Source organism: Rhineura floridana, chromosome 3 (assembly GCF_030035675.1).
Source record: "Rhineura floridana isolate rRhiFlo1 chromosome 3, rRhiFlo1.hap2, whole genome shotgun sequence".
Lineage (NCBI taxonomy): Eukaryota > Metazoa > Chordata > Lepidosauria > Squamata > Rhineuridae > Rhineura > Rhineura floridana.
This window is the reverse complement of record NC_084482.1, coordinates 124,375,872-124,389,535: the sequence shown is the minus strand read 5'-3', so window position 1 is coordinate 124,389,535 and position 13,664 is coordinate 124,375,872. Positions and strand designations below refer to the sequence as shown.

Below are 13,664 nucleotides of genomic sequence, written 5' to 3'. Positions count from 1 at the left end.
TGTGCTATCTGAACGATCTGTTTACAGTCTTAAGTTCCTATCTGGAAGCATCCTAAGGAAGAAATGCTGGATATAAAATGTGCTTGGACTATGGAGCAGGAGAAGGGTTAGCAGGTATCAACAGGGAAGCCAATGCGGCATATAGCGGAGTTGAAGAGCACATTTATTTATTTATTATTTGATTTATATCCCCCCACCCCTTCTTCCCAGTAGGTGTCTGGAATATAAGAACCTGTGAGCACAGCAGTGGTAATGATGACAGGGAGGCTGTATGCGTAAGAGCGACAGACCGAGAGAGAAAGACAGCGGGACAGACACTGTATGTATGTGAGAGGAAAGCGAAAAAGAGCCGCGGAATGTGGAAGCCCGGCCGCTGGCGCTGCTGACTCTCGGGGGCGGTGCCGGTTGAGGCACCGAGAGATCCGCCCCACGTCTCCGGCTGCGGTTGTCCCCTCCGCGTTGTGTGTCCCTGCCGAGGCCCCGTAGCAGGGCGGATGTTGTGAGGAGCCGCTGCCGGGGCTGGGCGAGCCAGGCGTGGGGTGGCGGTGAGCAGCAGCAGCAGCAGCAGCGGGCTCTTGCCGGGGCTCTGCGTGTGGAGGAGCCACCTAGACGGGGTGGGCGAGGGGTGACTGCAGAGGCCTGGTTTGGGGGCTGGGACTAGGCCCGGGTCAGCGCCGAACAACTGCTTGCCCAAGCGGCGGGGCGGCTGGTGAACCTGTCCTAAGACCTCCAGGGTGGCTTGTCAGGCTCAGGCAGGGAGGGAAGCAGCCGGCGGCGAAGGGAAGGCGCTTGGAGGGCACAGCGTGCCACCCGGCGTGGCGACAAAGCACTCAGCGGACCATTCCGTGGAGCCATTGCTGGGGAGAGGAGTCACTGCACTTGGCTTGGATGTGTCGAGAGGCCTTTTTCGGGGAGAGGCTTCCAATTCTTAGCCGCCGCCGCGGTTAGTTTTTCCAGATTTGGATCGTTCGTGCCCTCTTTTCTCTCGCCTTTAGCGTTTCTTTCTTTCTGCACAGGAGTAAAACCATCCTGGAGCCCTGCTGACTGTGGGAAAGCAGTTTGATTTTAAATTTCTTCCAAAGGAGCGTGGAGGGAGCAAAGCTTCTCGGATGTGCCTTGTCATTGCGGACTACAATTACATGGAAGAGATTGTCAGTGGGAGCTTAATCATACTTACCCATAGAGTTCATTGAGACTTAGGCTGCATCCCTATACATGCTTACCTGGAAGTACTTCTGAGTAGACAGTGCAATCTGTAATTATCATAGTGCAATTCTGTTCATATCCAGAAGTAAGTCACACTGATTTAAATGAGGCATACTCACAGGTAAGTGTTATAGGAGTACAGCCTTAATGTGCTAGCTCAGGAATTGCATCTTTGCAGATGGATCCTGAGGTAGTTTACTTTGAAGTAAGCACTATTTATTTCTGTGGGGTTTCCTCATAAGCAAGTGTGCATAGGATTGGGTTGTTCGTCGAATAAAGTCTTTTCTGAATAAACCTCTGAATACTCAACAGTAGAAGAAAGTGCAGTGGAGCCAGACAAAGGTCCAACAGTGGTAGCAGATGTTTCAGTGCATTGGTTGGTGGTTAAACATTTACCTGCCACCAGTGGAAAACCTGAAGAAATAATCATCCTGCTGTGTGGAAATAGCTCCAGGCCTTCCACCACTCTTTGAGACCACAGTTATTAACACATGGTGTTCTGCAGAGAGGCTGTACCACTGTTTCAGATCCTTGTGCCAAAGCCTAAATATAACAGGGACCATCCTTCGAAAATATAGATCCAGGGAAGAGGATTGACATATGAATTTTCAGCTAAATTTGTTGCTTATAGCCAAAACTGATATCTTCATGATTTCCTTTGCCCCACTGATATTCCTTTTGCTAATAAATGGTTGTCATATTGTCACATAGTTAATCTGGTACTCAAAATAATCCAGCAAGCAAGATAATGGTGAGATTAAAATTAGTACAAATTAATATCCTATGCTTATTTGGATTGTACCCTTCAAATACCCATTTCATATAACTCATGAAGGGCTCAGGCTGCAATCCAGTGTATGCTTACTTGGGAATAAAACTACTTGAACATCAGAAAAGCCCTGCTTGATCAGAGTAAAGGCCTATCTAGTCCTGCATCCTGTTTTCCACATATGCCTCTGGGAAGTCCACAAACAGGGCATGAATACAGTAGCTTTTTGCCACTGTTACTCCTCAGTAGCTCGTATTTATTCAGAAGTATGCTGCCTCTGATCTTAGAGGTAGTATATAAACACTGATGGTCTTGAAAAAAATGAAATGGACTGCCTTCAAGTCGATCCCAATTTATGGCTACCCTATGAATAGGGTTTTCATGGTAAGTGGTATTCAGAGGGAGTTTACCTAGGGTTACCAGGTTCTTGGCCTGAGACTGATCCTGTATCTTTAGGAGAAGAGAAAGTCAGCCAAGTGCAGGTGTTCTTGCAACTCTGTAATGGGAAAAACCACAAGGTGGACTTCTCCCTTCCCCTTGCACAACTTTTAAAGATACAGAAGACCTCTTGGTTGCCAGGCCCGGCCTCCAGGAGGACTTCTGTGTCTTTAAAAGTTGTGCAGGGAGAAGGGAGAATTCCACCTTGTAGTTTTCCCCATTACTGAGTTGCAAGAACACCTGCACTTGGCTGACTTTCTCTTCTCCTAAAGATACAGGATCAGTCTCAGGCCAAGAACCTGGCAACCCTAGGTTTACCATTCCTTCCCTCTGAGGCTAGTCCTCCCCAGCTGGCTAGGGCCTGCTCAGCTTGCCACAGCTACACAAGCCACCCCTTCCTTGTCTGCAACTGCCAACTGGGGGGCAACTGGGCTCCTTGGGACTATGCAGCTTGCCCACGGCTGCACAGGTGGCAGGGCATGTAACTCCTGAGCCACTCACTGGGGGGATGACCTTTAGCTGGCCCTTGACACCCAGGAGACACGAGCAGGGATTTCAACTCAAACACTCTGGACTCCCAGCCAGGCTCTCCTCCCCACTGCTATGAATTTGTGTGATTCCCTTTCAAAGTCATCTAAATTGGCAGCAGTCACCACATCTTGTAGCCGTGAATTCTATGCGCTGAGTGAAGAAGTGTTTCCTTTTGTTGGGCCTAAATCACCCACCATTCACCTTCATTAGATATCCCTAGCTTGTGGTGTGTTGAGAGAGGAAGAAGAATTAACTCTATCCCCTCTTTTCTCACCATGTATCATTTTATACAGCTCTGTCACATTCCCCCTTACTTGCTGTTTTTATCATCTTAAAAGCCCAAGTTGTAGTATTTCTTCTTATGGTAGTTGCTCCAGCTCCCAGATTATTTTGATTGCCGTTTTCTGTACCTTTTCCAGCTCCACCATATGCTTTTTAAGATATGGTGACCATGACTGAGACTTACTTCTGAATAAACCTGCAAAGGATTGTGCTGGCAAAGACCTTGGTAAGTAAGGCCATCCCTGCTTTTGCAGATGTATTTTTCTGTTATTTTTAGTGGAACAAAAACCACCATCTCATGATAGGACTGTTTCCATGTACAGTAGGGCCCCGCTCCTACGGCAGGTTCTGTTCCAGACCGTCGCTGTAAAGTGAAATCCGCCGTAAAGCAGAACACATTGACTAACATTGTCTAAAATGGTGCCGGACGCCCAAAAAGCGCTGTAAAAGTGGAACAAGCGCCGTAGGAGCAGTGCCTTTCTGCAATTGATAACTACTGTATCGGTGGAACACTGCAAAGCGGAGCGCTGCAAAGCGGGGCCCTACTGTATGTTTTTTACCATCAGGACTCTTGAGCTCAAAGCCTGTAATGTGGGCTTGAAAATAGCCACTCACCTGATTGCCTGAGGTGAGTATGAATTGTCTTCAAGTGACCAGGCTGAGAAAATATACAGAAGTTAGTTTGTATGTACTTTGAGGCCACAAACAAATATGAATGTATGGGCAGGCCAGCTAGTGCTGTTTGCCATCTTATTTGTGGGTTGCTGTATTGTTTAAAAACCCATCCATTATACAGACACACTTATAGCTTTTGGATTTTCAGAGATAATTCCTCACTACATTAAATTCTAATAAGATGAGGGTACTGTGGTCCACTGTAAGAATACTCTGCCTTGTAGTGTAATTCAGAACAATTCTGCCAGTCTTACCATAGTCTCCTAACTTGCCACTTAGCCTGTCAGGTGTATTTGCTGTTGTCAAGGTTACTTCTTATATTGTGTGAAGGGCGATACAAATATTATATTCATGTTTTTGTATTATTTAGAGGCAGAACATGATTCCTGCTAATGTGGGTGCAGGACAGATAGACATGGTGGCCAGCAAATGGTATTTAGGGATTTGTTGTTGTTGTTATGTGCCTCCAAGTCGACTACGACTTATGGTGACCCTATGAATCAGTGACTTCCAAGAGCATCTGTCATGAACCACCCTGTTCAGATCTTGTAAGTTCAGGTCTGTGGCATTGGCAGGATGTTGTACTTTGTGTTTGTTTATGAAAGATAGAATAAATGAAGCTCTTTAATATTTGTTTCAGTTTCTAGTAGATGAAATAGGTTGTGTGGAAACCAAATCACCCTGAAGAAAGATTGAAAATTGTGGATTGAAAAAAGCTGATGATATATTATACTAAGAAATTCCATAATGGGACTGGAAAGATATATTGGTGTGTGTGGGAGAACTGTGGCCTTCCGAATGTTGTCATTAGCTCCAGCCAGTATGGCCAATGGTCAGGGATGATGATTACTGTAGTCGAAAACATCTAGAGTGCCGCAGGTTCCTCTTGCATGTCTGATTAATAGACAACATTTAGGAATTCTGCCCTACTGTGTGCACTTGTGCAGTGTTCGTGTAACTTCTTATAAATCATGTTTCTGTTTAAGACAAATTTCACTTTCTTTTGTTCTGAATATTATGTTCTGCTTATATAGAAAGCTTACAGCTGCTATTAAAACCATTACTTTGTACTCTAGAGAGTAATGAAATATCTATTGACAAATGCAAGTCCCCAATAAAACAAAGCACCAGTCATATAATTCTCCTGTGGGCTGTTTGGATATATACATGTTGGTAGACACAAGAATTGTTGTGTATTGTTGCTTGCTTGGTTTAATGGGGTGTGTTTGCCAATATATATTTATTACTCACTGGAGTTGTATATTCTGTTTAGACTACTTTTTCTCTTTTGCTTTGCCTTGGTGATTAGGGATCCATATCTTCAAAATCCCCGCAGGTCAAGTTTGACAAATGGGTGTCAGTCACCTGATGTCATAATGATGTCAGATGACAACACCTTTAAAGTGCATTTCGAAGTGGTTTCAGTTGAAAATGCTTTGAAATGCACTTCAAAATGAAGGCCATGCCTTTATCTGCCTCCCACCTGATGTCACATATGACATCAAGGGCAGGGCAGATAGCTGTGGTTTGGGGGAAATGGGCTCACAGGCCATATCAGGACCCCTGCCAGGCCTAACTAGACTTGCAGGCAGGAGGTTCCCCACCACGGATTATTGTTTGTCCCTTCCCTTGGCTTTGGATATGTTAAACCATTGTTTTCCTATATGCACGTCAGTCTTCAGTGCACATCTTTGGCTGTTGTATTGCCAGTTTTCTAGTTAGGACTAGAAAAAATGGCAGAAGTTCCTTTCTAGTTTGTACTAAATGGAATAATTTTAAGCTAAGGTAGATTTTTCTAGATGTGTACTTAGTATTTAACTGCAGATGCTCTTCAATAGTAATGCTGGAGGCAGTGAAACACCTTGTTCTTGTGTGTGCACATGCATGTGTTGTACTTGTTTTCTTAGCCAACTTACAGCATATTATTAGAGGCAGTGAGTTTTATGCCATAAAGTATATACAAAAATAGATGCATGAATTACCTAGAAGCAGGGGAAATGCAAAACTTTGTATATGGTTATCTTGCTCCTTTCTTCCAGGTTTGTGAGGAGTGGCATCTTTCTTCGTTGCAAGTGTTTTCATTTCTAATTGGTCAGTTTTCTCCCTGTTTCAGCTTTGAGGTTTGTGAGTATTCACGCTGACCTGAATTATGACATCAAGAGGTTCTGGCACAACATTTTCTCGGAAGAATTATAGGTTAAGCACAGAGCCTGAGAAGTCCAAGGTTGCAGGTAGGAGTACTATTGTGGATAGCTGGGGGAAAGGAGGGCTGTTATTACAAGTTTTGACAGGAACTAATTAGCAGTGACATCCACTGTTTTCAGCACCTTAGCTATGCAAAGGTGCCACCTCTCCATATATGCCACTTCATTATCAGATACTTTTGCTTTAGCCCAGGTATACAGGCCAACTGCAAAGGTATATCTCTTTGGAAAAAATTGACTTGCTTTGGAAGGTCAGCTCAATAGGCAGGTCTAGGAAACAAAATATTACTTGCAAGTAGTATGGATGTAAGCTTTCTTGACGAGTATTAAACATTGATGCTATTAGTGACTAAACATCTTCAAAATGGCTAATAATAATGCAGATAATAACCGCAGAGCAGAGAGATTCAGCAGGAGAGTGTTTCACTTTTCACAGCACTCCAACCTTGTCCCTGACAAAAAGCTTTTAAATCTGTGAAGAATCCTTGGAGGACTGGTGTTGACCTAGTAGAAATTGGTCTGCATGCCATCTAACTTAAACCATTTTTGCCCTGTGAGTGGAAGGGGAAAACATGGATGGAATTTGTCCTCAGTAATATATGGAATTAGAGAAGGGGTGTTTCTATCTTGTTTTGCAGGTTAATTTTTAACTCACACAGATGGAGAAGAGTCTGTGGCTTTGCTAAGCCAGTGCTAAGAAACCTCCAGCACATGGGTCTAATTAGGCCTGTGAGGCCATTTCCCCCATGCTATGCCCATCTGCCATCATATGTGATGTCAGATGTGGGGTAGGTAAAGATGCGGCTGCAGAGGAACACTCACAAGCTTAAAATGTGTGATTGTTTCTTGGCAAGTCGGGTTTCTGGTTGGCACTGATGGTAAGTCCCTTTGAAATTGTCCATCTGCCGGCACTGTTTGGATTCAGCCAACACTTGAAAACTGATATTTTCCCTCTGCAGACAAAAATTAGGTCTGAAGCATTGGGGTGTAGTGAATAATTCACAACACTAGGATGGATGTGGAGAAAAAAATGTTTATGTGAGTCTACCTTCAGTTGCAGTTAACAGATATTCTAGCTTGGAAAGACTATTAGTATAAAGAAATACTAAGTATATTCATCTGTGGATTTGTTTTACCATAGATTAAGGCACTCGCTGATCTCAGATTGGATGGGATCTTGAATAGAACTGCTGTTTGGGATTGGTAGTAAAAAAAGAGGGGCGTTATGAAGCCCATGTTCATAGGCAGAATGCTGAGTTGCAGCTGTTTGAAAAAGTGCTATGGAAGCTTAGGGTATGTTGTGACAGAATCCTGTGAAGCTCATTGAGTTTATTTTTTCTTTAGCTTGCACCTTGTCCTTCATTGTCCCCATGCTGGTCTTTGCGCATTTGCAGTACGTATATACAAAGAGAAGTAGAGGAACAAGAAGAGATAACAAGGGCAGACCAAACTGTTTTGCCATTTCAAGCAACATGCTGTTGCTTCTCCTGCCAAGTAACTCAGGAGAATATGCAAACACTCAAATAGCAGCACGGCAACCATGAGGGACAAGAGGTACATTGATGTGCTATTTAAATCCTTCAGGTGATGTATTGCTGTTTCACCTGTTGAATCACTTAAATACATTTTCCTATGAAGGAACCTGGAAGTGCAGTCGTGACTAGAGACAATCCCAAGAGGAGAGGCATATAGTATTCTCTATTTGCTGTATATGCTAAGACATGTGCGTGGAAAAACATTTGGTGGAGATACATACTTAGAGACAAGGGTCACAGTTCTGTGCATATTTGGGAGTAAGTCCCATTGGACTCACTGGATCTACTTTCAAGTAACATCCTTAGGATTGGGTTGTTAAGTGATTTATTATGACATGACTTTATCAGAACTGATTTCTTAAATTTCTGCTGTTCAGGTACTATTATATTATATGGAGGAGGGCATAGGCTAAAGGCACATGACGCAGCAGCCTTACAGAACTAGGCTGGTCTAGCTCTGGTCAGGGTCTGGATGGGAGGCCACTTGGGAGCGCCATGCATGCTGCCTTGAGTTCTATGGAAGAATGACAAGCTATACATGAAATAAATACAAGAAAGCCTTTGTGGAAGTAAAATTGGTATCTTGGAGGTTATACCTGACAACTTGGCTTTTTGCTATTTGCTGTAGGCATAGTGAACAGCAGGCTCCTGAATGATTATCTGCATCGCATCTTCCCCAGTGCCAATGGAACTCAGGCTACTGCTGCATACAGGTACTGGACTCCTGATTTACTAAAGAGCAAGCAGAGCTGTGTCTGTATAGGTGCTGTTGATGTGTATACTTTTAGTAGCGTTGCTTAGGAACACAACTGAATGTTGACTAGTGTTTCTGTGGTATAATGTGTGTGGGACTTTTCAGACATTAGGGCTGACATGCCTTTGTTTTGAAGGTGTGTATGAGGCAAGAGAGAACTTGGGAATTACTGATCTAATTTATAATTTCTGTAAATCTGATTATATATCAAAAATGGTAAATAATGATTAAAGCTGAACATCATTTAAAATCTGTACACTGTTGAGAAAATATTTGCAGCTACAACCCCAACCCCACTTACCTGGAAGTAAGTCCCACTGGATTGAATAGGACTTCCTTCTGTGTAGACATTCATAGGGTTATGCTGTTAGTCATTTGTAAGTTACTATTATTATTATTCTGTCAAATGTTCAATACTAATTTAAATGAATGTGAGTGTCAAGAAGTTACGCTCATATTATGAAAACTAGGGTCCAGTACATTTCATACAATTATATGATATCATTGGCTTTATTTGATTAATTTTTCCTCTTTCTTATATGTGATTATGATTTTTTAAATTGCTTTGCACCTGTCCTTGGCCATTGAGTATAAACTTGCTGAAATCACAAAATAAGGCTTTAATTCTTTTAATTTCATTTCCTTTTACACATTGAAGTCTACTCCTCCTCCATGGCACAGAATAATGAATCCTAATATTGTGTAAAAGTTCCTTTCACTTTGTCCTTGGAAGTACATGCAGGTTCAGAATGATACTAGTGCAGTTTGAGACCTCATGTGAATGTTTCTCTGGAAGGCCTGTTGTACGTTTGTATTTAAAGATCATCTGGGGTCAAATTCCGCCCACTATATACTTAGCTTCTGAACTCACAACTGCTAAAAATAACTTTCATCCCTTTTTACTTCTGATGAGTAGTGGTTACCAGGAGGAGGAAGAGGAAGAGAGTTGTTTCTTGTTTCTTTGCCACAGTTTTCGCAGACAGTGTATTGTTGGCATATTCCATTTCACTTTTTTCTTTTTCTTTTTGTGCTTCAAACTGTTCAGCATTAAATTCCTTTGATTTGTTCTTTAAGAGCATAGAGATGACTGGACTGGAAAAGAAGGTGCTTTGCTGAATTCCCAGTTTCTGTTGGATTTAGGGTTTTAGCACAGGCTTACATAAGATATGATCCACCAAGCATAACACAGCCCACCAGCCACAAGGGGCTCTCTTTTTGCTATCTGCTTATAAAAACATAGTAGTGTTAAGTAGCTGAAAGGCCACAGTATGTGGCTGGTGGGTTTCATTCAGCTTTTTTGTTGTTGTTGTTATGTGCCTTCAAGTCGATTACGACTTATGGCGACCCTATGAATCAGTGACCTCCAAGAGCATCTGTCATGAACCATCCTGCTCAGATCTTGTAAGTTCAGGTCTGTGGCTTCCTTTATGGAATCAACCCACCTCTTGTTTGGTCTTCCTCTTTTTCTACTCCCTGCTGTTTTCCCCCCAGCATTATTGTCTTTTCTAATGAATCCTGTCATCTCATTATGTGTCCAAAGTATGATAACAAAGATGATGACAAAGTATGATATCATTCTGCTTGGTGAGTCACAAATTGTGCAGGCCTGCCTTATTACATCAGTCCAATAAAGCCATAAAGAATCTTGGCAGTTGCGATTTGGATAGTCTATAGCAGGGGTTCTCAGGCATTTCCCATGGACCACTTGAAAATCCCTGATGGTCTTCATGATTTTTCGGCCAGTTGTAGCAATTATAATGTGCTGTGCTAAGTGCTGGATGATTTTTAATTATGTTTTTATTGCTTCTTTTATTTCTTGTATTGTATTTTGTATTGTATTGTGATTTGTATTCCACAGAATTCAAACTGCAATACAAAGAAATTCAGTGTGAGAAATAAAAGAAGCAATAAAAATACAGTTAAAAATTAACATGAATATTTAATGTGGACATGCCATGGACTGCCTAAAGGAAGCTTGCAGGCCACAATGCTATGTAGACAAAATTCAGACTAGAAGGACAAATAATTTGTTTGCTTGCTTTAGAAAAAAGTTTTGTTTGGGATCCAGATGGAAGAACTATCTCCTTTCTTCTGGAGCACCTTGTTTACACCATAGCTGGTGTTAAGATACAAGGTTAGCAGGTCTGCCGGAATTTGACAAATTTCTTTGGGGAGCACCAGAGAGTCTCTTACAATCAGTGTCGTCAGTTTCTCTAAAGAAACTTTTTATTCACCTAATATTTTAGTTTCCAGTCCTTTTGTTCTCCCTGGGTTGTTGCATCTATAAATCATGCCACGTAGCTTTATTAAACTGATAAGTTTTGAAGGACAGTGTTGCAAACCAGAGTTTGACTATTTCAATTTGTGAGAGTCTCTCCTTGGAGAATGATATAAAATCTCTGAAGGATCCTTTACTTTATTCCTAGAAAGCACCTCTCATTTCAAAACTTACAAGAACACGTAGAACGATTGATGGCAGAAAATGCTGGCTCAGAAGATGGTCAAGGTAGGTATACACACTGTCTGTAGAATACCATACTGTGATAACTTTCCACCTGAGCCTAGTTCCTTTCTTGATCTTCTGTGTAGAACATTGATATGCTAATCGGTAGATTAGTTTTAGAAGTGACATTTCCAGTAGGAAACAAAAGGGCTGTTCCTTTGAAGTGAATGAATGCATCAGGGGCAGCTGCTGAAAGAGGATTTTGTTTTCATAAAACTGCAGATTGCGCTGTCTTCTACTTGTGGAACAGTTGTGTAGTGAATTCCTCCCTCTTTGTGCACTGCAATCTTGTATATGTTTACTCAGAAGTAAATACCACTTTGTTCAATGGGTAAATGTAAAGGAAGTGTAAATGCCCTTCTATTAAATGTGTTTAGAATGTAATGTCCTGCAGTCTCTTTTGTAGAGGGCAATTCCCTTCTTTTATGGGAAGTACTCATTGTTCCAAAAGTTTCCTCTGAGATTGCTGAAATTGCATCTGTGGTGAATCAGTGGCTTGATCCTCTGTCTAAATGTTTTTGTTGTTCAATGACCTGCCATAAATATATGCTGTAGGTTTAATATGCCCCTTTTGGATTTTTTGGGACATATTAAAGGGTGACAAGACATGGACACATTTTTAGATATCTTGCAAGATTTCAATGTGTGACTAGGGTAACCATGGTTACAGCATTCTCTGTTCCTTTGGAAAACTGTTCCTCTGTGTTCAGGAAAAAAAATCATTGTAATATTTTGACAGACTGATGCTGGTAATTCTCGGGCCTCTCTTTTGCGAAAAAATTGCAATCAGAGTCACCTAATCTCAATCACCGTATCTCTTACACGGTTGCTTTACTAATATTTCTTGTTGTCATTCCCACAACTCTCCTTTCAGATCAAGGAGTAGAGGGCAGACTTGGCCCTTCTACTGTGGTGTTGGATCACACCAGTGGTTTTGAGGGACTTCTGCTGGTGGATGATGACCTACTTGGGGTGAGTGTGAAATAAACACTGTGAATGTAATAACTACTGCTTGGAGACTTAGAGAGCTCTTCAGTGTCTGTGCTGGTGTTCTCTTACTGCTATATTTCTGTCTCTGTGTGTCCCCACTTCCCTTTTGCTTTTGTGCTTAGTGCAGAAGTAGCACTGATTCCCTATTAATGATGGCTCATAAACTGAGAGCCAGCTCCAGGAATGTGCATTTCCTTTCTTCTGCTCCTCCTCTTCCTGGAGCAACTCCCCCTCCCCACCATTGAGCAGTATCTCAGCAGTAATCTCAACCATGATTAAAGCTAAGTAGGGTTACCATTTAACTATGATGTGAAGCTGCAGCTTCAGATTCTAATTTAAGGCAAACATTAATTATGGCTAATGTCTCTGACAAATTATTTAATTCTGGTTAATGGGAAATTTTGGTCTAGGGAGTGGAGGAGATATGGAAAGAGACTGCATGTTTAAAAGACTGTCTTCTATTTATTAATTGTGGTTATTGCACAACCTCTGTCATACCTGCAAGTATCCTTTGGTGTTCATAGAAGGTGGGTTTTATGCTAGATTGCTCCCTGGTTCTGCCAGTGAAGCAGGTTGGATAGTAGCTAGTGTGCAAGTAAATGCATCCTGCCAGGAAGAGGTAGTCCTTTGAAGGGAGCACTGGTGCACCCCCTCCTCAAGAAGCCTTCCATGGACCCAAAAGCGTGTGACAACTACCACAGAGTTACAAATATTGGCTTTATGGACAGGGTACTTGAAAGAGTGGTGGATAATGACTTCGGGTGATTGACACTTGTCAAAGTTCAAAGGAAGTTGCTGTAACTATTGATCAGCTGATTGATGGTTACAGCAGTCTCTTTTAAAGACATGTTTTCAGGGCCAATCCACGAATTGGTGCTAGAAGCATGCCTTCAAAGCATGCCTTCAGCTGATTGGCAGATAGAATGTCTGTCCTAGAAGTCTCTGCAGGGGGGAAAATGCTCCTAAAAATTGAGCATTTTCCTCACTGCAAAGAAAATGGACCCCCAGTGCTTTGAATCCCAACTGTTTCCTTTGAAAACGCTCCATGTCCTGAAGTGGAACTCAGTAGTACAGCTGGTCTCAGCTGATATTTGGAACTCCACTTTGAAACTCCGACACTCAGCAGATTGTCAGTGCTTGCAGAGAGGTCTGTGCTGTTTTGAAGCCCTCACAGTTAGCTGTTAGTCAGGGCTTTGGGGCAGCTTGGCAGTGCCTAGCCATGACTTTGTAGGGCATGTGGTCCTGGCTTGGCTAAAATGACCTGGTGCCCAATAGGGAGGCCTGGTGAGCCAAATGAGCCCTGCGAGCCAGACGTTCTTCACCCATGATTTCTGGAAAATCTTTGGACACACTCCCATGCAGTCCATCTGGTTCTTGCAGTTGGCATACTCCGGGCTCTTTGCTCATGCTGATCCCCCAACCTGATCATACAGCTCATTGAGCCAATTGTGAGGCCAGCACAGGTTGTCCCAAGCTAGCTTTTTGTTATTGGCACTCAGTGTTTTGTCCTGGACAAATGGAATCAGGAAACCATTATGTCAACATGCTCTTTGTTGTTGTTGTACCCGTGTTCAGTGTACATGTAGAACTGATTTTTGTGTGTGTCCAGTCCTGGTGTAAAATGAGTGGGTGGGAGCAGCCCATTGCTGAAGGTCTCCCGATTCCTTGGAAGTGACCTGATACCAGCTTTGTCTCTCCCCCATTCCACACACTATAATAATAATAATAATAATAATAATAATAATAATAATAATAATAATTGGATTTATTAGTCACC

At 42.4% G+C, this 13,664-nt stretch overlaps 1 protein-coding gene across 8 annotated transcripts in view; it reads left to right on the top strand.

Annotated features, from left to right (window-relative positions):
- The first annotated feature begins 21 nt into the window (after positions 1-21).
- RNF123 (ring finger protein 123) overlaps positions 22-13,664 on the top strand; it is a 121,573-nt gene continuing 107,930 nt past the window's right edge. The window contains exons 1-7 of one of the 8 annotated variants that reach the window (XM_061617736.1): positions 22-114; positions 211-943; positions 3,364-3,452; positions 6,015-6,132; positions 8,269-8,353; positions 10,821-10,900; positions 11,772-11,869. In XM_061617736.1, coding sequence (XP_061473720.1) covers positions 6,051-6,132; positions 8,269-8,353; positions 10,821-10,900; positions 11,772-11,869 — 345 coding nt within the window. In that variant the 5' untranslated portion in view covers positions 22-114; positions 211-943; positions 3,364-3,452; positions 6,015-6,050. Of the gene's footprint in view, positions 115-198; positions 944-1,016; positions 1,328-3,363; positions 3,453-6,014; positions 6,133-8,268; positions 8,354-10,820; positions 10,901-11,771; positions 11,870-13,664 lie in introns of those variants that run through there. The other 7 variants (XM_061617740.1, XM_061617743.1, XM_061617739.1 and 4 more) reach the window with 7 other exon arrangements.